Genomic DNA, 21,942 nt, shown 5'->3' with positions numbered 1-21,942 from the left:
TTCGTAATCAGCATAATTTATCGCCATCTGTTGGCGAAATGCATATATTGCAGCTCCAATTTTCCAGCTGTTGTTACACATATCCTATATTCCCAAAGGTATTGGGTCACCTGGCCTTTCCTGCTATATGTGGTTCTTTTCCAAACTGTTACCACAAAGCTAAAGGCACTCAATTGTACAGGAATTGTTTAGATGCGCAGATTGAGGTTCTTGAAGATCTGGTTTACATGCTTTGGAGAGGAAGATCTTAAATGGCCTGCTATAGAGCTCTGATCTGATCCCTACTGAACACCTTTGGGATGAATGTGAACGCTGACTGCACCCCAGGCCTCCTCACCTACATCAGTACCTGCCTTTCATAATACCCTTGTGACTGATGAACATAAGTACACTCCAAAATCTAGTGGAACATCTTCCCAGAAGAGTGGAGGGAATAATAAGAGCAAATTAGGACTAAATGTAGAATCCAATGCTCAAAATCACATACCAAACTTATGACCAGGTGACCCAATACTTTTGGAAATATAGTGTATATTTCAAAGTAAGGTGACACAGTTGATGCTTTAAGGGACAAATTTATTGAGTGGGGGTAAAATATATAAAATAAAAAAATATCATACAAGCATTTTTCTGAACATGATGTCATCTAAGAAAACAGCCAAACTAATAAGTAAACAAACAAAACAAAGCTGTTACACAACCACTGTAATTCGAATGACACTTTGGGGCTTGAACTGCATATGTATAATATTTGTACAGTTTACAATAGAACATTTCATTTCAAGGTCCTGCTTTGAATTATTGCACAAAAAGGATGATTGTTTTTCCTTCTTTTTACATGTATTGCTTGTAAGCACTTGCTCTTTTTAGTTAAATCTTTAGCAATCAATAATTTTTTAACTACGATTTTAAGATATAAATATAAAACGAAGATCAGAATGTGCATGTATATTTTACATCTATACACATGCTAAGCTTTTTCATGGTTGCATAACTATTGCTGAACCAGTTTTTTTTTACTCTAAATGGCTTGATATCGATAGATTTATACATAATATGAATATATAGAGGCATAGATTTCGGTTTGCATCTGAATGTACAGGTCAAAATGACTGCATAAAATGTAATATGATGCGTCTAAAATAATTCAATATGAACACGTGAACAAGTGCAAAACAAACCCTGTCTGCACTACGGTCAACATACTTCATCTGATCTATAAAACTGCATTACAAGGAACATAAAATAAATGTTAATACATGACTGAACTTAAATAAAATGACCTTAGATTGTAATGAATTTTTATTTGATTTAATCTGTTGCAGCGCCAAAGCCAGGCTTCACTGACTCTCACTACAGCAATGCTTTACACTAACAGCAGTAACGAAGGTAAATAAAAACACAGTGCAAAATGCACAACATGAACGCTGCTCGATGTTTACAGCTATTTAGACTTTTATGCGACCTTTCTACATGTAGATGTGCAAGAACGTTTAAATTCTTCATACTGTTATTCTCCATCATCTGTTAAATCAACATTTTCCATTAAGCAAATTATGTCTGTGCTACTCTGTGTAAATGAGGATTATAGATCCAGGATAGATGGGAAATCCCCTATTGCAGTGCACAATGCAAACATTTACAATGGGATAAAACAAGACTAAAAACAATAAAAATAAAAAAAGGCATCAACAGCATGGTAAACTTTAAATACTGATCAAAACGATCACTGTAATAAAAGCATCAGTAAAATGAACTTCCTGGTTCAGTTTGTGTAACGGCATTCAGATAAGAATTGTAGTATCTGCTTACGACCATATTTATGCTCACAGGTCTACAATGTACCTCAGGCTTCAAACTGAATACTTGTGTCCAGCACATTTAGTTGTGACAATGTGTGTGTGTGTGTGTGTGTGTGTGTGTGTGTGTGTGTGTGTGTGTGTGTGAGAGAGAGAGAGAGAGAGAGAGTCTGTCCTAATACTGAGGTTTCCAGAACATTATTTGTTTATCTTCTCCTCCTGTAATGACCGTGCTGCACTGCTCATTCATCCAAATGCGAGAAACGGGACCTGAAAACAAAGTGAGTTCAAGTTAACACACAGCCTCATACAGACACATATAGCCATATGCATATACAAATACACACACATATACATATATATATATATATATATATATATACATATATATATATATATATATATATATACATATATATACATATATATATATATATATATATATATATATATATATATACATATATATATATATATATATATATATATATATATATATATATATATATATATATATATATATATATATATACACACATATACATATATATACATATATATATATATATATATATATATATATATATATATATATATACACTACACATACACTACACTGGCAAAAGTATTGAGTCACCTGGTCATAAGTTTGGTATGTGATTTTTGAGCATTGGATTCCCTCCATTCTTCTAGGAAGATGTTCCACTAGATTTTGGAGTGTGCTTATGGATATTTGTATTATGAATGGCAGGTACTGATGTAGGTGAGGAGGCCTGGGGTGCCATCAGTGTTCACATTAATCCCAGAGGTGTTTAGTAGGGAGGAGATCAGACCTTTATAGCAGGCCACTCAATAGCTTACTCTCCAAAGCATGTAAACTAGATCTTCAAGGAGCACACTTTGTGAAAAGGTGCATCGCCATGCTGGAACAAGGGCATCGCCATGAGGGAACAGGTTTGGGTTTTCTAGTTCAAGTGAATGCAATATTTTATTATAGAGCATTTAAACACGTCCTGTACAATTGAGTGCCTCCAGTTTTGTGGTAACTGTTTGGAAATGAACCACATATAGCAGGAAAGATCAGGTGACCCAATACTTTTGGCAACATTATCATTTTAGAACCCACAAGCATGCGGATGCGTTCAGATGTTTGTTTACAGTGGAACCCCGATACTCGTGACCATGACACACAAAATGTTTGATTAAACTATATTATTATTGTATTATTCATCTCAAATAAAATATTTATGACAAGTAATTCACAATTGAAAAAGGAACCATCAGAAGGAGAGTTAAAAGCGAGGAGTTAAAAGGAGAGTAAAGGAGAGTTAAAAGCGAGGAGTTAAAAGGAGAGTAAAGGAGAGTTAAAAGCAAGGAGTTAAAAGGAGAGTAAAGGAGAGTTAAAAGCGAGGGGTCATAGAACGTACTAACATTGTGAACAACATTTAAAAAATGTTTAAAACAATTTTAAATAAAATGCCTGCTTGGTTACATAATATATACAATAATATTTTATAATATTTTATACAAATAAAATAGCATAAATCTAATTAATGTAATACACTTATTATATTGATTAATTGAGTAATCAATTAAATTAGCACACATTAAATTGATTAAATACAATCAAATAAATGGAAAAGATTTCAATAGTTAACATTTGTTGGACCCCATTAGCATAATATAGATGGGTGTTTTACATTGAATATAATATTTTCTAAAAGATATGTTCCCTAAAGGGAACTTTGATTGCAACTGTTCTGCACGTAAAAAAGATTGCATTCAGTATACGTGTGTACCGATCTGAAAGCCCTGTATAATATTTCGGTACCAATACGTGTTTTTAACAGAATATGTACATTACAAGATAATAATGAAATACAGTGGAACCCGGTTATGTCGATATCCTAGGGGTTGCCAAAAAGCATCGAGGTAACTGATGATCGAGATAAACGAAAATCAAAATGGCGGCAATATATTAACGTGCTTAAAATGTCTTTATGTACATGATGTGCGTTAATAAATGAGAATGTGCATGCACGTGTTTTTGGAGGGTTTTTTACACAACAACGTTGCCGCGATTTGTTTGATGAAGGCATGCTATAAAAATACATACAGTACATGTTTATCTGTCAGGAATCCACCTGCCACGCCCCCTTTGGCGCGGCAGGTGTTTTCTCGGCCGCTTTCTCTGAAGCTCCCGGGTTCAATTGCGCACTTATGGTGCTCGTTTATCATCATCACCAGCTCCTATTTAAACTTCCACACTCTCACTGTCCGTTATTGTTGGTATATGTTGGTTCACGGCGGTCGTTGTTATCGCGCATGCGTATCCCGGTACGTGCCTTCCCACCGGCACTCTCTCAACGGCTGCTCTTTTCTTCCCAAAACGCATCGCGGATTCCCCCCCCGATCCTGCTGGTGTTCATTCTATGATTTTGCTGCTCATCTCACGTTCCACGTGAAACTTTCGCCTCCCGTTCATCGCATAACATTTAACAACAAAAGGCATATGTGCACTAACTAACAGCAGAGATTCACCAGTATACAATACAACACCTGTAGCAGCTGTAAGGCTTGATTTTTTCGCCACTTCCGCGAGTTCTTCTGCGGCTGCACCGAGATAACCGACGTTAAATGGCAAATTTTTCCCCCCTTGTGATCGACATAACCGATAAAAAATGCTAAGAAAAAGCGAGAATTTGGCGGTTCCACTTCAACGTCGACTTAATAGGGTTGTCGAGGTAACCGAGGGCGAGATAACCGGGTTCCACTGTATATCATTATTTTTTCTTTCTTTCGGCTTCTCCCATTAGGGGTCACCACAGCGGATCATCCGCATGTTTGATTTGGCACGTTTTTACGCTGGATGCCCTTCCTAACGCAACCCTCCCCATTTATCCGGGCTTGGGACCGGCACTAAGGCTCGTGCAACCCTAATGGCTGGGGTTGGTTCCCTGACTGGGGATCGAACCCGGGCCGCAGCAGTAAGAGCGCCGCATCCTAACCACTAAACCACCAGGGAACCATATCATTATTCTGATCTTGATCATTTATATTGCATGTGTGCGCGTACCAGAGTGAGCAGGGATCCTATGTGTGATCTTGCTAGTAAGAAGATTCCAAATGAGCAGGTCTCCTGACTGGCCTCCAGACAACACATTGCTGCCATCCCAACAAAAACACCTACAGACAGACAGACAGACAGACAGAGAGACAGAGAGAAAAACAGGTGTGATTATGCATTTTAATAATTTACACATTATGAATCTACCATTTCTAAACTGAACTGTGCCAAGTGCTTATGTAGCATGTTTAATGATCGCATTTGCAAAATAAATCACAAGATTGACCTGTAACCTCATAATTGCATGTGCTGTGCTGCTGCCACATGATTGGCTGATAAAGATTTATAGATATATAAAGATAAATTCATGAATGAAGTGAATAACTGTGTTGTGTAAAAGGGGCATCACCTCTGTTCTTCCTCTGCAAGAACTGTAGAGAGTAGTGTGCCTGTCTGTACATCAGTAACCTTCAAGTACAAATCCTCACCCACACTCAGGATGTTTCGACTGTCTGAATAATACATATTTGTATTATACATATTTTAAACTCTCAGCATTAGTATGCAAGAGTATATACATAAACATATCCATGCATAGGATGCTCTCAGCAAACAAACTACACACACCAGGACTGAAGGCCACTTGGTAGATCTTTCCAGAATGACAAGTGAGCTGATGCAGCAGCGAGAAGCTGGCGAGATCCCAAACACTTAGAGTGCCCTCTTTTGTGCCAGATGCCAAAAGTGTGCCTGCAGGGCTTAGTGCTATTGTGTTCACCTGTACAAAGAGATAAAGACATCTCATAATGTATATGGATCCTATTTAATATGTTGTTTTACAGTATGGAAGTGAAGTGTGATATATTTTGAATAGTTACACCTTCAACATTAAGCTACACTAGAAGTTTGTGGACACCTGTACATATAGTGAATGTTGACTATAAAACTGTACATGCTAGTATATTACTATACCCTTTGTACCACCTCCAAAGACAAGCTATACAATTGCATCATCCCAAAAAAATATTTGAGGAAAAACCACACATGGCTCCTCAAGTTACCTGTCCCAATACTGTGTACCTGCCCATAAAGTGTACATTACTGCTAAACGTATATTTTTTACAGACAATTTCATCTTACAGCATTAGTCTCTGACGAAATGCTTAAGACGTACCCCGGCCTCATGCTCCAACTCAGCCAGCAGCAAAAACGGTGTCCTCTGATTATTAGAAATATCTGCAGCTACACACTTCCACACCTGCAAACAGGAGAAAAATGCAGAAGAACACAAGAGAAAATGAAACAAGACTATAAATATGGAATAGTGCACCTACACAGTGCTGCTTTCTGCTTGCCTCATATATTCATTCAGATCAAATACATCTGAATGGATTATTTTAGTATTTTCATAAATTACACAGTTAGACAGTAGGGGTTGGACATGTTCGGCTATATACACGCTGTAGTCAGTTATTTCTGTAAAAAATGCCATGTTTGGTTTTTTTTTTTTTTCCCCATTTGTATTTAAAATCTTTGCATACAAATGTGTTTTAACAGATAAATCAATGTAACCAAAGAGACTTGAGAACATTAGTATTTAAAGTGGTAGCTCGGTGGTTGGACTTTGGATGTTGGATTGCTGATTGAGTTCAAACCCCAGTACCACCAAGTGGCCATTACTGTGTCTTTGAGCAAAGCTCTTAACCACTACCACAGTTGTATTAAAAAAAAAATTATTATAATTTATAATAAAAAAAAAATTATAATTGTATCAGTCACCACCTCAAAATGCCTTTTACATTATTCCGTTTTAATCATTCACAAGTTACCTGGGCAAGAAAAAAAAACAACTGATGTCTCTAGGCCCCATTTTTATCCCACAAAAACAGGAAAACCATACATTGTACTACAACTATGCGGATCACGAATCAGAAATTTTATACCGATTGGCCAGGCAGAGGGACCGAGCTGGGAAGGATGTTCTGCAAGTTAGAGCAATAAAGGATGGAGATTAAAACGTGTTGACTAGTGAGGAGAGTGTGTTGAGAAGATGGAGGGAGTATTTTAAACAGCTGATGAATGAGAAAAATGAGAGAAAGAGAAGTTTGAATGATGTGGAGATGGTGAAGCAGGAAGTGGATTGGATTAGTAAGGAGGAAGTGAGAGCAGCAATTAAGAGGATGAAGAGTGAAAAGTTGGTTGGACCAGATGACATACCACTAGAAGCATGGAGATGTTTAGGAGAGATGGCAGTGGAGTTTTTAACAAGATTGTTTAACAGGATAAAGGATATGTGCAGACCTGCAGTAATTACAGGGGAATAAAGTTGATCAGTCACACCATGAAGTTATGGGAAAGAGCAGTGGAAGCCAGGCTGAGAGAAAAGGTGAGCAACAGTATGAGAAGAGAAGGTCAGAAGGAGTTGCATTGTGTGTTTGTGGATTTAGAGAAAGCGTACGACAGTGTGCCGAGAGGAGTTGTGGTATTGTATGAGGAAGTCAGGTGTATCAGAGAAGTATGTAACGGTGGTGCAGGACATGTATGAGGACAGTGTGACAGCAGTGAAGTGTGCAGTAGGAACGACAGACTGGTTCAATGTGGAGGTTAGACTGCATCAAGGATCGGCTCTGAGCCCTTTCCAGGTTTGCAGTGGTAATGGACAGGTTGATGAGGTCAGACAGGAGTGTCCATGAACTATGATGTTTGCGGATGATATTGTGACTTGTGGTGAGAGTAGGAAGCATGGCTGAGCAGAGCCTGGAGAGGTGGAGGTATGTGCTGGAGAGAAGGGGAATAAAAGTCAGTAGGAGTAAGACAGAGTACATGTGTGTGAATGAGAGGGAGGGCAGTGAGTGGTACGGTTTCAGGGAGAAGAACTGCTATGTTGTATGGTTTAGAGACAATGGCATTGAGTAAAAGACAGGAGGTGGAGCTGGAGGTAGCAGAGCTGAAGATGTTGAGGTTTTCATTGAGAGTGACGAGGATGGACAGGATTAGAAACAAGTTTGTTAGAGGGACAGCGCATGTAGGACGTTTTGGAGACAAGGTGAGGAAGGTAAGATTGAGATGGTTTGGACATGTGCAGAAGAGGGACATGGGGTATATCAGTAGGAGAATGCTGAGGATGGAGCCACCAGGTAGGAGGAAAAGAGGAAGACCAAGGAGGTGGTTTCTGGATGTGGTGAGCGAGGACATGCAGGTAGTTGTGTTAAAAGAGGCAGATGTAGAGGACAAAGGGGATATGGAGACAAATGATCCACTGTGGTGACCCCTAATAGGAGCAGCCGAAAGAAGAAGAAGTACTAAAATATGTTTTTAAAGAGTATAAACAATCAAATCTGCATCTGTTAAATGTGTGAATGTAAAGCGGCAAATGCAGTGTTATTTTACGTTTGTTAAATCTTATTGTCTTAAACAAAAAATAAACAGCCCCTAAGAATGATGAGTGCCTGTCCAAAGCACTGGAGTTACTTATCTGTCCATCCATGCTGTATAAATGATTTGGAAAAGCAGGCTAGGGTATATGCCTAAACATGTCTGCAAAAAATATATTGATGCAGCTTGTGTGACCTCAGGAATCTGACCTTTACAGTGGAGTCCCATGATGCCGTATAGAGCTGGCCTTCTCTCCAGCAAACCTGACTCACAGCATCATCGTGCCCCATGAGTGTGTCCTGCCTTCTGCCGTACGCTATTGAATAAAAGTACCTAGTGCCAGAGAACGTTAAGAAAAAATAAGAAAGGGGATTTAAGGGTATGTCGGAGATGAATGGTAAAAAATGTAAATAAAAAAAATAGTAATAATTGGGTAGGCTTGACCATTAAAATGGAAATAGGAAAATTATTTTATTTATTTTGTGGAGGATACTTACACATTATTGTCCCATGAAGAACAAATCACAGTTTTATCTTCAGGCAGTATCACACAAGAGGACAAAGACTAAATGACAAAGGAATAATAATAAAAAAAAAGACATTTAAATAACATTGTTCAGCATTCTTGACATAATGTTCTCAAAACCCTGCCAGCATGAAAACACAAGACAAAAAAAGTATAATTGCAAAACAGAAATACTACAAGTAAAAAACAAACAGCAACAACAAAAAAAATAAAATCTAAAAATAATAGGAATGAAGTTAACAGGGGGAAAAAGAAAAAAAAAAAAACCTGAAAAACCTGAAATCCTCATCATTATGCACCACAAGCCAATGAATTATTGTAGAATATAAAAAAACTGCAATGGTGGTAAAAATGAAATAATTTGCTCTAAATTGTTACATATGAATAATAATATATTACATACTCAATAAAAAAAATAGCATGATACCAATGTAACTGAGAGTTCGAGTTCTATTACCATGTTGGAAAAAGAAACACTCCTCTGCAGTGCGTTGCTTTCTTTAGAAAACATCTTTAAGGTAGAGTCTGTAAAATAAAAAATAAAAAAATGAAACTGTTACTTTATGTAACACAGTAAACAACAGTTAGTGTTGTATTCAGTGTCTGCACTGATAATCATTTACCCTGAGATGTTGTAAAAACAGACGCCCCGTTTAAAGTCACTGCGATTCCTGTCACTGGCCTTAAAGAAACAATTTGACAATGACTTCAACACAACACATACACAAACAGAGATTAAGGAGAGAAAAAAAAACATACAGAAAACATACTCTTTGTGTATCTTGTGACTGGACTGTAATGTGAGTTTGTTCATGTTGCTCCAGGCAAGCGTTTTACTTTCCTCGGTCAGATCCTCAAATGATTCCATACTGGGAGAACCTGAATAAAGAACTGTACATGAACACTTGATTGAACTGAACCTCAGGGACTTTACATAACCTGTGAAATGTGTGTTCATTAGGAGTTCAGCATCGAAACCTTGTGAGAGGTCATCAGGTGACGTGCTGAGGCTCGGCCCTGCTGAGACGTTGTGGAATCTGGGTGTGATGCGTTGAGGGTGAGGTTTGGTAAAAAGTTGCCGTGGAGTCTGGCCAAACTCCAGAATCTGGGTTAGCATCGCTATCTTCTGATCTGGGTCCTCGATGCTACACAAACACAAGCAAATTTTATGTTAAATGCACAAGATTATGTGCATTTAAAAATCGTATACAGTTATAAATATCCTCAATGAGCCACAAACAATATTAACAAAGTGGAATTAATGACAATGAATGACCTTTCGCAGTCGATGCCACCCTCATATGTTAAAGGATGAAAAACTGGAAGGAAGACAAAAAATATATAAATACACAGTATACATATATAAAAATAATGTTATATATATATATATATAAATAAATAAATAATATTTTATATTATATTATATTATATTATATTATATTATATTATATTATATTATATTATATTATATTATATTATATTATATTATATTATATTATATTATATTATATTATATTATATTATATTATATTATATTATATTATATTATATTATATTATATTATATATATATATATATATATATATATATATATATATATATATATATATATATATATATATATATATATAAATAATTTATGTAATAAATGTTCATTACTATTTTACAGTATTAATTTTAAATATAATTAAATAAATAATATTTTATATTATATTATATTATATTATATTATATTATATTATATTATATTATATTTTATATATATATATATATATATATATATATATATATATATATATATATATATATATATATATATATATATATATATATATAGCCTGCTTTCAGCCCACCAACCTTTTTGTCATTGTGTGACTTTTTCAACCTACCACTAGTGTATCATTTCCTGGCTATCGTGCACTAAAGACGTAGGCTAGTCAAGATGAGCAGGGCAGAAGGCAACAAGAACTATGGGGCTGACGTGAATGAGACAGAGGGAGTCAGTGATGTAAACATGACTGAGAACAGAGACATTCTTGATCACCTGATCATCATCATCTTTTCTCTGCTTGTGTTCTATATGGTGGTTGTTCAGACTAAATACATTCATTAGATACCACAATTTTTTTTATTATTTTGTATTAATATATTAATATGAAATGAGGTCCAGTTACCAATGTGACACTAAAACAGGTAGTAATAATGGCTACTTTTTACTTAAGTCAGTACTTCAACTTTCACCAGAGTCTTTTAAAACATGAATATCTGTACTTCAACTTGAGTGAAGGACGTGTGTACTTTTGCCATCTTTGTCGGCAAGTACAATCCATAAATATATATTTATATTTATGTGTGTGTGTGTGTGTGTGTGTGTGTGTGTGTGTATATATATATATATATATATACCATTGTGGGCTGCAACAGCTTCACTCCCTCTCTGTTTGTAACCGAATATCAAATTGATCCATTCATGCAAATGCTCGGACACATACTGACTCTCCAGTGCAGAGCGCATCTTCTGCAGGAAGTCTTCCATATCTACACACAGGGAAGTATTGAAGGAAGTCAAACAATTAATGAACATTGTTACTGCGTTTGTTAGAGTATGGTGGAGTAGCCCAAGATGTGCAAACTCCTATTAATGAGGAAGCACAGTTTTTCACAGGATTCAAGAGAAAATTTAAAGAAATAACTAACAAGTCTGTATACAAACCATTATATGATTACACACTAATTACACATGTAATTCTATCTTTAAACTTTATACAAAAATCCTCTCTTGTTTTTCCATCCATGTTGATCTGCCACAAGAAATATGATCAGCTCGATCCATCATATTTTCCAATGCCTTTAGTGGAGTCGGTGAGAGAGGTTTCCAAGTCATAGATACAAATACCTTCTGTGTTTTATTGATGATTTTGACCTACCTGAGGCCCAGGGAGGAAGCTCCACGTCTCCTACTCGCCCACCACCCTGCCGCCGACCCAGATTTAAACCCAGCATGTTCTTCAAAAAACTGCAGTCTGTTCCATAGAACTCAGGAATTAACTGAACACACACACACACACACACACACACACACACACACACACACACACACACACACACACACACACACACACACACAGACAGACAGACGTTGCTGAATGTAAAAATGTCTAGTCTAGTTTCCAAGTGTTTGCTAACGTCTGGGCCTCTTACCTCTTTGAAGTCTGTTCCTCCTTCTAAGCAGTTCTTCCAGGTGTCTGCAATACTATACACAGGCAACCATTTTGGATTAATGAACAGAAACAAAATTGTAATTATGCGACAAAAAGTGGTGAAATAATAGTATAATGGTGGCACCTGTTGAACATTCGGTCTGCATGGTCATAACGGCCGTTCTGCAAACACAGCATGTGCTCTGGAGCTTCAGAGAAGAAGCAAATATCACAAAGTAGACAAAGTAGAGAGAGAGAGAGAGGATTTAGACTTCCCAAGAACCAAAGCCTTCATCTGGTGTGAATCAGCAGTGTGTGAGAAGAATGAAGCCTGTGAGACCGTGCGAGACTCACCCACTCTAACAAGGTAGAAGAGAACGTATCCAGGAGAGGAGTAGTGACTACCATACATGAAACGAGGTTCAGGCATGTCCTTATAACGCTCCTGTATCAGACATTAAAACACACAGAAGCATACACACATTATTCCTGGAATAGCAGCATAAAATGTAACTTATTTCGCCACTTATATTTTGAAAATAAAGCATACAATAGACTAGATTTTCCCTCCATAACCACATGGTTCCGTTCAGTGATAATACAATCTATTTAATACAATCATGAACATTTATTTACTAGGAGGTTGGTCATGGTTTTGGCCTTGTAACATCCTGGAGAGAGAGTTTATTCTAGGGAAGTTGTATTTCATCAAGGACTGAAGAGTGATATTGTTAATATTATTCTTTAATCTGACCACAAATCGCTCCAATGGATCACTGTTGATCACAAAAAGCACCAAAAACAAGTGCTGATGTGTAGCAAAATAGCAGGGAGAGAGGGACATGCTCGGTTACAGTAAGTAGTATTGATCTTATTCTCAATTTCTTTTGCAGTGGAATGCAAAACTTTAGTTTTTCATTTTCTGCCCCCTAGTGGACACTTCACGTTACATGCAAGCATGACGACAAACATCTACTGTATAAAGGCACTTGTACAACATATTCCCTAAAATATGCATGTAGATCTATAGACCTGCCTTTCAGTTTTGTGCATGAATAATAATAATAATAATAATAATAATAATAATAATATTAATAATAATAAAGACTACAAAACATAGTGGCGAGTCAAGTTTTGAATGTCTAAAAATCCATCATTCACTGATTCAAGTCTGGCACTGTTTGCAATAAAATAAATAAACAAATAAAGTCAATTAGTTAATGGGTAATCAGCAAGATTGATTTAATTTAGTCACAAACACACACTAGTAAAACACTTGCCAAAGCAACATGGAGCTTTGTGCTTGTTCAGCCAAAAGGGCATTAGTAGAGCCAGGCACAGATATAGAGTGAGGGTTTTCCAATTCATCTATCCAAACTCATGCAAACCACATCTTTATAAAGCTCACTTTGTGTCAAGTTCAAGTGAAGGGAAAATGTACTGCTACCACATCCGAAGAAATTCTATATAAGTGTGTATCGCCAACATTGTGGTAAAGGTTTGAGGAAGTTAGGTGTCCCGATACTTTGGTCCATATAGTGTACTGTATGCGTCATTGTTCCCTTTAGGCCAGACAAATAATTACTAAAGATATTAGAGCATCTGATGGACAGATCACCCAAGTGGAGAATACAGTTTATATAGCAGCAAAGGAAATGTTCAGCTTTGAGTGCTCAATCTCTAAAGCTCTGTGGTTTGAGTCAGATTTTGTATTACAGCATTTAACATGCTGTATAAAGGCAGGCTTTAACACTAATCTCCCTCTATTGATTCAGAAGTGGCAGAGAGAAGTGTATTATTTAATCAGGACTTTTTAGGATGCCTAACATATTCACTATCTGGATGAAGTTTTCACGCCTGGGTGTAGGAGCCATAATTAAATCCCTGCTATTAAACTTCAGGAGTTGGATGTTATGTCCTTACCAGAAGCCTTTCCAATCTCTCTCTGTTTAAGGCTCCCACGGGTTTACTGAGGTCCCGGAAAGTGGAGGAGTTCAGCAGATCTAACAGAAACAAGCACACACCAAGACATTAGCACAAACATAGTAGAAATATGCAATTCCATTGTTTTATGATATTAACTGTATTTTATCCTGATCGCTTCTTTAGTTCCTTTATCAAGACACAGCGTTAAAGACCAGTTTTAAAGTACATACACGTGTTATATAATAGATTTCAATATTAAGTTGCTTTCATGGTTGAATTTAGCGTTTATAAATAAACAGCATTTGCTTTGAGAGTATAAAATACACTATATGGACAAAAGTATTAGTACACCCGACTTTTCTAACTGAAGCCAATCAACTGTATAAGACTGTCTTGTAGCATTAAATCCTCCCTGCACTTGAAATAGGAGACCCAAACTTTTGTGGCATTTTAGCAGATGCCCTTATCCAGAGCGACTTACAACTAAGCAGTTGAGAATTAGGGGCCTTGCTCAAGGGCTCAGCAGTAGCAGCTTGATGGTGGTGGGATTTTAATCTAAGATCTTCCGATCCAGAATCCAATGCCTTAACCACTAAGCTACAACCTTCCCCAAACCTGTTCCAGCATAACAATGGCCCTTTGCACAAAGCACATGCTTTGCTGCATGAAAATATGCTTTTCATCGGTTGGGTTGGAAGATCTCCTGCTATAGAGCTCTGACCTCAACACAGTGCATATACAACTAAGAGGAAACTGTAGAGAAGCTGCTAAGCATGACATTTTATATATACAGTTAATGCAATTCAGTTTCGATATCTGTGTAGTATTTTCACAAAAAAAAAAAAAACATTATAGTTGTACATGTAGTGCCCTAATAAGCCAACCAGAGGTGACTGGGGCATGAAAAACTTCCAGAGATGACTAGACAGGTGGAAAAAACATAGCGGAACCGGATACAAAATGTCCTCTTCTGGGAGACACACTGATAGCGGGATTACAGTTGTATACCATGTAGTCAAACAGTGCCGAATGTGTTAAAACATTGAGCACATTGTAAATACGACCCCTGGGATGAACAAAGGATAGACACTATGAATACAGTGGCAGTTCGTAAATACAAGTGTCAACAGTAAACAATGTCCAATAAAAACTAAAGCAAGGCTGAGAGTTGGAAATAGGATGTTGTTATGGAACTGTAATAACACAGTAATAAAAAAATAAATAAAAAAAAAAAAAAAAAAAAGGAAAACAAAAGTTTAATAAGTCCCATGTGTGTTCTATTGCAGCTATTTTTAACCATGCTCTGTGTGTGTGTGTGTGTGTGTGTGTGTGTGTGAGACAAGGCTGACCCAGTTGTGGGCTAGTGTAGTCACTGAGGACCCAAGGAAACACAGGATACTGGGAGAGGTCGTTAACGCTGCGGTCTGCCAGGTTGTTGAGGTGCAGCAGGTACTGATAGTTGGAGATGTGTCCTCTCTGCCACTGCAGCATGTAACTCTCTGCTGTGTGCTCCACTATGTGGTTCTCTGTTTCAAACACACCAAACAATATTCATAACATAAGCTACTAATACAAGCACTTTATGATCCTTCAAAAATTTACATTTATACAAATGTTTATACTGACATTCTGAAAAACACTGGGTGAATAGGTGTGAGTATGTGTGTGTGTGTGTGTGTGTGTGTGTGTGTGTGTGTGCGTGCGTGCACAACCTAGGAAAGTGCCGATGTAGTAATAAAGTTCATCCCTGTCTTCAGTATTGTAGAACTTTATATAGATATCTGAACACAGATCATTTTCTGTACAAAACACTTCCAGCCCCTAAAAACACAAACACACACACACACCATATCAAAAGATGAATGAACACAGCTTTGCCTATATGGTCACAGAGCTGCACTAATTACCCATGCATACAGTCAAACACACACTTACCACCGGTCTCAGGCCATGTCTCCTTTTGTAGATGCGCCGGACACTGTGGAGCCCAATGTGCACCACTGATTCCTGTACACACACACACACACACACACACACACACACACACACACCGATTAGCAGTCTATTAAAATTAGAAACCAAATAACAGCTCACTAATACTGCACTGGAGACTCACAGGGTAACCATTAAGGGGCTGAAAGTACAGGTTGTGGTCTGTGATGCAGACGTGGCCAGGGTTAGTCACCAGGGGGGTCACCATCTCAGCCTTACACTCCATATGTGGCCGTTCTGACACACTTTGAAAGCTACACACACACACACACACACACACACACACACACACACACACACACACACACACACACACGTAATTATACAATGCCAGCCAGCCTACAATGCTGTATAATTAAATATTACTAATTGAAGTATGATGTATTACTCTGTATGAATGTACATGCATTAGAAAAGCTGTGCCGTAATTTTAATAAATATTTATTAATTAATATTAATCTTGTATGTGGTTGCAAGCAGTCATCTTAAAGTCCAACTGTGGTCCTCAATCAAACCTGAGGCTACAGCTACACTAATCCGGATAAATGTGAAAAAAGGCGCTTTCGTCTAAAAACTCCCGTTTTCAATCTTTTCCCAGAAGATGCTCATCCACCTTTAAACTTCTAAAAATGCTCACGCCTCTGTATTGAGCATATAAATATCATAAAAATTGTGTTTTGTGATTTTCGAAAGCCTCCTTTTTGGTCCACACTGCGAAGCGAAAACGGCATTTTAAAATTTATCCACTTTGGAAAGCGTTTTCAAAAAGCTCCATTTTCGCTGACTGACCACGCTGTCTAATTGCAGACGGAAGGCCAAAACAGTGAGAAAATTATACGTTTTCTAACAAAATTGTATTAGTGTAGTCGGCGCTATTTTGTGTGTTGTGATTCTGTCCCACACTGTCTTGTGTTGTCTGTTTGCACTCGGTTGCACACGATGCACTTTATGAGGCCAGAACAATTTACTTTAGACCTTAGCTCTGTGTTTTGTGATGTTTTATGTAGTAACAGGGTTCTGGAGGAACGTTGTCTCATTTCACTGTGTACTGCGTCAGCTATATATATAGTTAAATTACAATAAAAGCTTCTTGACTTGACCAGAAGACTTAAGATTGGTGGGATCTGGGTTGGACAGATGACATTAATCTCTCTGCTGTCAATTACAGCAACACCAGTTAACTTAAGCATATGCAATCTCACATTTGTGGGCAAGGGGATAGCGCTGTCCTCCCAGCGTTATGTCACCATGTGGTACAGCATGAGCTGCAGTTTAAAAGAACGTAGCTGAATAGCTTCATGTTTCAGAGAACACGTGTTATGCTTCACCTTCCCAGTTGGTAAGTGACAGTTGGCAAATGGCTGGGAAACGTCACGACCAAATTAGAGACAAAATACTGATTTCTGTTCTTGTTGTTTTATATATATATATATATATATATATATATATATATATATATATATATATATATATATTTTTTTTTTTTTTTTTTTTGAAAAGTAGGAATTTCTGTATAAATCTAACTCTAAAATTAGAAGAGGTCCGAAGTGTGGTGCAAATATATGACTGACCTGTTCTTATCAAAAGATGTTCTCGCCAACCTTGATTGCAAATTTGCAGCGATCTAATAAAAAGTAACATATACGCATTATTGTTATTGTCATTTAAAAAAAATTGCTGCTTCTCAAGAAGTTCAAGCCAGTGAATGGACAGATGCAAGTTTGAATGTAATAGTACAAACCATAGCAGTCTGGTCCCCCAGCTTGTCCAGAAAGGATGCTCGATGTAACTGCAAAAAAATAAAACGAATTGATAAAGCAAACATAGTCGAGCAAACTAAATCAAGCTGCAGAAACTGTAATACAAACCTGCAGCAACGTCTGGACAATGTCTTCTGTTTTACTGGGCATCTCCAGCTGGAATATGACACTTCTTTCTCCCTAATAAGCAGGTTGAAAATATTGATAACACATCATCATAAAGATAGAAAACCACTCTAACTATAAATTGATACAATACTGTCAGGGTCAAAATAGAAATGGAGGACAAATGTATAACGTATCAGAGGTGCCTAAACTGATAAGAACATTGTAGTGAGCACAGATATTTGCGAGAAGAGAATTTTGTGCAATAGGCAATGTTATGGAAACATCAAAAAGTTTCCTACTAAATAATTATAAGCAGCTCCTTTGTTTTTCATTGTAATTTTTTACAGAACATATTAACATATAGTCATATCTGTTTTATTTCTACTGTTACAGGAAGCCAAGGCTTGGGAGGTTTCACCTAGATAAGTCTTTCAGATAAAGTAAAAGTAACAACAAGAGGGAAATACTTGTCTTTCACATCCTGTGCCCTGTCCCCCTCCCTTTGCTACTCCACAAAGCTAAAGTGTATTTGGGTTTCATTAATTGCTGTTTTTTTGTTGTTGTATTTTTTTTCCACTACAAAAGCATAGAAAGCAATAAGCAGTGTTTTGAAAAATAAACACAGTACAACTGAACAATAGATTTCTATCATCTCTGCAATACAAGGAAATAGAGAAGTATAAATCCAGCAAACACAAACCTATGTGCTTACCCTTTCATATTTGTAGGGAGCAACAGCATTCTGCTCTTTAATAAAAAAAACCTAATGAAGCAAAAACACATGGTGAAAATGCAGAAACGGGCAGCTGGTACACACTGACTTTCTGTATGTACAGTATGTTCTGTATGTACTAAAGCACACACTCACCTGCTTGGTTTCCATAAGCACAGATGCTGGCTTGGTTCTGCAGCAAAATAAGGAAATGAAAGAACGAAAGAAACAAACAAGCAAAAAAAAAACATTTTAACTGTGCTTCACTTCTATTTTACTGCAAAGTGCATTTTAAGCATGAAATTAAAAGCTTATGAGGTTTTCCATCTTTACTGACGACAAATCTGCAATTTAAAAAAGCTCACTCTTTAAAAGGGTTTGACACGTTTTCCTGCACTGCTTCTATTCGCTTGCAGTCTTTCAGTGGGACCTGGAGGAGGATAAATAAACTTAATCAGCCAGCATCTTTAACTCCAGACTTCATGGTTGAACTAGTAGTGTGGGTTTGAATAGGAATTTACCTTTAAAATAGGCACTGAAGTCTCATCCGGCTCAAAAATGACTGATTTGGAACAGATTTTCAAGGAGCCTCGAATATTTCTGCAAAGCAAACCAACAAACAAAAAAAAACCAAACAAAAAAAAAAAAAAAGATGCATGGATTAAAAAATGTTTTCTTTTGAGTGACACCCCGGCACCAGAAGTAGGTGTGGCCTAAACTGCATCTCTTCGTCAATGATAAGCCTCTGTTATGCGATCTGTTAAGCGATCTGTTATAGTCAACAGTCACAAATGCTACTCAGACAGATTAGCAGTAGTCCTTGAGTTCAGGAAAGGTATTTGAAAAACCGGTCCATTGTGTTCCTCCTGTTTCCCAGCTGTCTGTAACCCAATTCATCCACTCATCACTTATTCAGGACTCTTTTTGACTTAGGACTCAACATTTATCGCAAAGAGGTATGAATTGGTATCACAGGCGCGAGTGTGTAAATAGAGTGTCTAGTGAAGTGCATCAACTGTGCGTTTTTTTTTTGTTAAGTTTTGGCTGATGGACAACATTTTGAACCAGGATAGATGATTGCTCAGCCTAGTCAACAGTAGTTTATCATTACAAAGTTAAGGTGATCTTCACCTGTGATAGACGCTTAAGGAAAACAAACATTTTTATTTACTTAATAATCCTGCTTGGGGCTTTCGGCAAAAAGACTATGCTGGGTAAAGAGCCAACAAACATGGCAGTAAAACCAGTCAGCCTGCTGGGAAAAAAACCTTGCTTGCTAAAGTGTTTTTTTAATCACGCAGTCAGTTTCAAAGAGCAAACGCTGCACAGTAAAGTGCGCAATGCTCCTGCTCAATCATATCATCATAAGAAAGAAAAGGAAATCTGAAAGGACAAAACTTTAAATGCTTAAAGTTTTTGAAGAACTGATAAAACTAGTGAACGAGATGAAATACCATGTTTTATACCAGATTCAAACATTTGGGACATTTGAAGTGCATGATGTTAGAGAAGTGAGGAAAAGAGTGCAGGCAGGGTGGAGTGGGTGGAGAAGAGTGATAGCAGGAGTGATTTGTGATAGAAGAGTATCTGTTAGAGTGAAAGGGAAAGTTTATAGGACTGTGGTGAGACCTGCGATGTTGTATGGTGTAGAGACAGTGGCATTGAGTAAAAGACAGGAGGTGGAGCTGGAGGTAGCAGAGCTGAAGATGTTGAGGTTTTCGTTGGGAGTGATGAGGATGGACAGGATTAGAAATGCGTTTATTAGAGAGACAGCGCATGTAGGACATTTTGGAGACAAGGTGAGGGAGGCGAGATTGAGATGGTTTGGACATGTGCAGAGGAGGGACATGGGGTATATCAGTAGGAGAATGCTGAGGATGGAGCCACCAGGTAGGAGAAAAAGAGGAAGACCAAGGAGTTGGTTTATGGATGTGGTGAGGGAAGACATGCAGGTAGTTGGGTTGAAAGATGCATATGTAGAGGACAGGGGGGTGTGGAGACGGATGATCCGCTGTGGAGACCCCTAATGGGAGCAGCCGAAAAAAGAAGGACAAGATGCTCAGGATAGGAAATATTACAACTGTTTTTTTTTCTTATTAGATATTAAAATAACCAATTAACAGCAACTGATTTTGGACAATCAGTTCTCAAGTCTCAATGGGGTTTTCAGACTTTAAAATGCAATTATGTGAATGAGATACAGTGGAATCGAAAGATTTAGAGACCACAAGTTGAAATGCTTTTATTTTATATTAGTTTCTAATTAAATACGCCTTACAATCGTGTGAAAACCATGTTAAAATTAGTACAGAATCGTGTACCTTTGATATCAGACATACTCAAAGTTTCCTTTCTTTGGTTAATCATAAATAAAACTGTACACGTGTTTATTTCCAAGATTTATTGAACAGAACATCGTCCTCATGTTTTCAGTGTGGTCTCAGACTTTGGGGCTCCAGTGTATACTAGTTGAATATTTTAGTTTGGGAGAAAAACTTTGTTGTTGTTTTTTTTAGAACTATACATAGTAGATGTAACATGTCAAGACATGGCCTTTTGAGGGTTTTACTCAGGCCACCACTCAATTGAAGGACATCATCTCAGCTTTCTTGAGCAGTGTATGGTGAAACATCTAAGCCAGCTCACCTGTTTGAGAATGCATCCAGCCAGTATGCAGTGTGCTGTTCGAAATAATATTCCTCCAGGTCTAGGAGCAGCAGTGAAAACCTGAAAAAGAGAGGATCCCAATCTTATCAAGCATGACTTACTGCCATCATACCAGCTTTAATGTACATACATACATACATACTAAAAACGTGTACTAAAATAACATGGTTAACATTGCAGTAACTTTTAACAAAAGGGTCTCAAAAAGAGTTTGGTTAATTAGGTAAAAAACAAAAAAAACCCCGTGAGGATTAGTAAAGTGTTCATGTGACTGCTTTCATCAAACAACTTCCGGCAACAACCTCGAAACAATGAGTGCTGTCATGCTAGAGTTTGTTTGGCACTCGTGGCCTGGGTTAAATGTGCTATAAATATGAATAAAGACAAAGCAAAGTCAGAGCACTTTCGGCCTGTGGATAATGCGATGATGTATGAGGATAAACACTGCTTGGAAGCCGGATAGAGAGTGTACAGAGAGTACAGGGTGAAATACCTCTCCTTGCATCGCTCCTTTTTCCGGACGAACGCCATCCTGCAGCTCGGGACACTCCGGCCTCAGTGCACACACACATACACAAAGACCCTCAACTCAACACCTGACACCACTACCGAATCAAATTGCAGTTAATTCCTGATGATTACAGCACCTCGGCGGAAAAACAATACTCCTGCTCCTTTCGTTCTCTCTCGCCTTCTCAGGTTTTCGGTGCGCATGTCAGTGTGGCCATGAGTCGACTCCAAAAAAAAAGTCGACACTCCGAATCCGGAGCCAGCCGCCACAAACGGAGAGTCGACTCCCAACCTTTGGAG

General features: G+C 37.6%; 1 protein-coding gene across 1 annotated transcript; it reads right to left on the bottom strand.

Moving 5' to 3' along the window:
* Positions 1 to 559: 559 nt before the first annotated feature.
* nsmaf (neutral sphingomyelinase (N-SMase) activation associated factor) lies at positions 560 to 21,921 on the bottom strand. Its single transcript, XM_046851632.1, has 31 exons — positions 21,626 to 21,921; positions 21,112 to 21,192; positions 18,987 to 19,065; positions 18,831 to 18,895; positions 18,622 to 18,658; positions 18,466 to 18,516; positions 17,754 to 17,825; positions 17,627 to 17,674; positions 17,457 to 17,509; positions 16,010 to 16,139; positions 15,829 to 15,900; positions 15,606 to 15,714; positions 15,243 to 15,419; positions 13,891 to 13,970; positions 12,322 to 12,412; positions 12,113 to 12,176; positions 11,969 to 12,020; positions 11,695 to 11,815; positions 11,174 to 11,305; positions 10,044 to 10,086; positions 9,746 to 9,912; positions 9,538 to 9,646; positions 9,391 to 9,449; positions 9,225 to 9,292; positions 8,739 to 8,806; positions 8,451 to 8,574; positions 6,041 to 6,124; positions 5,494 to 5,644; positions 5,276 to 5,378; positions 4,876 to 4,985; positions 560 to 2,069 (listed from the first exon to the last, which is right to left on the bottom strand). Exons 1-31 carry the CDS (start codon positions 21,661 to 21,663, stop codon positions 1,975 to 1,977), a joined length of 2,733 nt encoding a protein of 910 aa, XP_046707588.1. The 5' UTR covers positions 21,664 to 21,921; the 3' UTR covers positions 560 to 1,974.
* Between the last annotated feature and the right edge of the window lie 21 nt (positions 21,922 to 21,942).

The sequence above is a fragment of the Silurus meridionalis genome, chromosome 6 (genome assembly GCF_014805685.1).
Source record: "Silurus meridionalis isolate SWU-2019-XX chromosome 6, ASM1480568v1, whole genome shotgun sequence".
Lineage (NCBI taxonomy): Eukaryota > Metazoa > Chordata > Actinopteri > Siluriformes > Siluridae > Silurus > Silurus meridionalis.
This window is presented reverse-complemented; position numbering and strand designations above follow the sequence as displayed.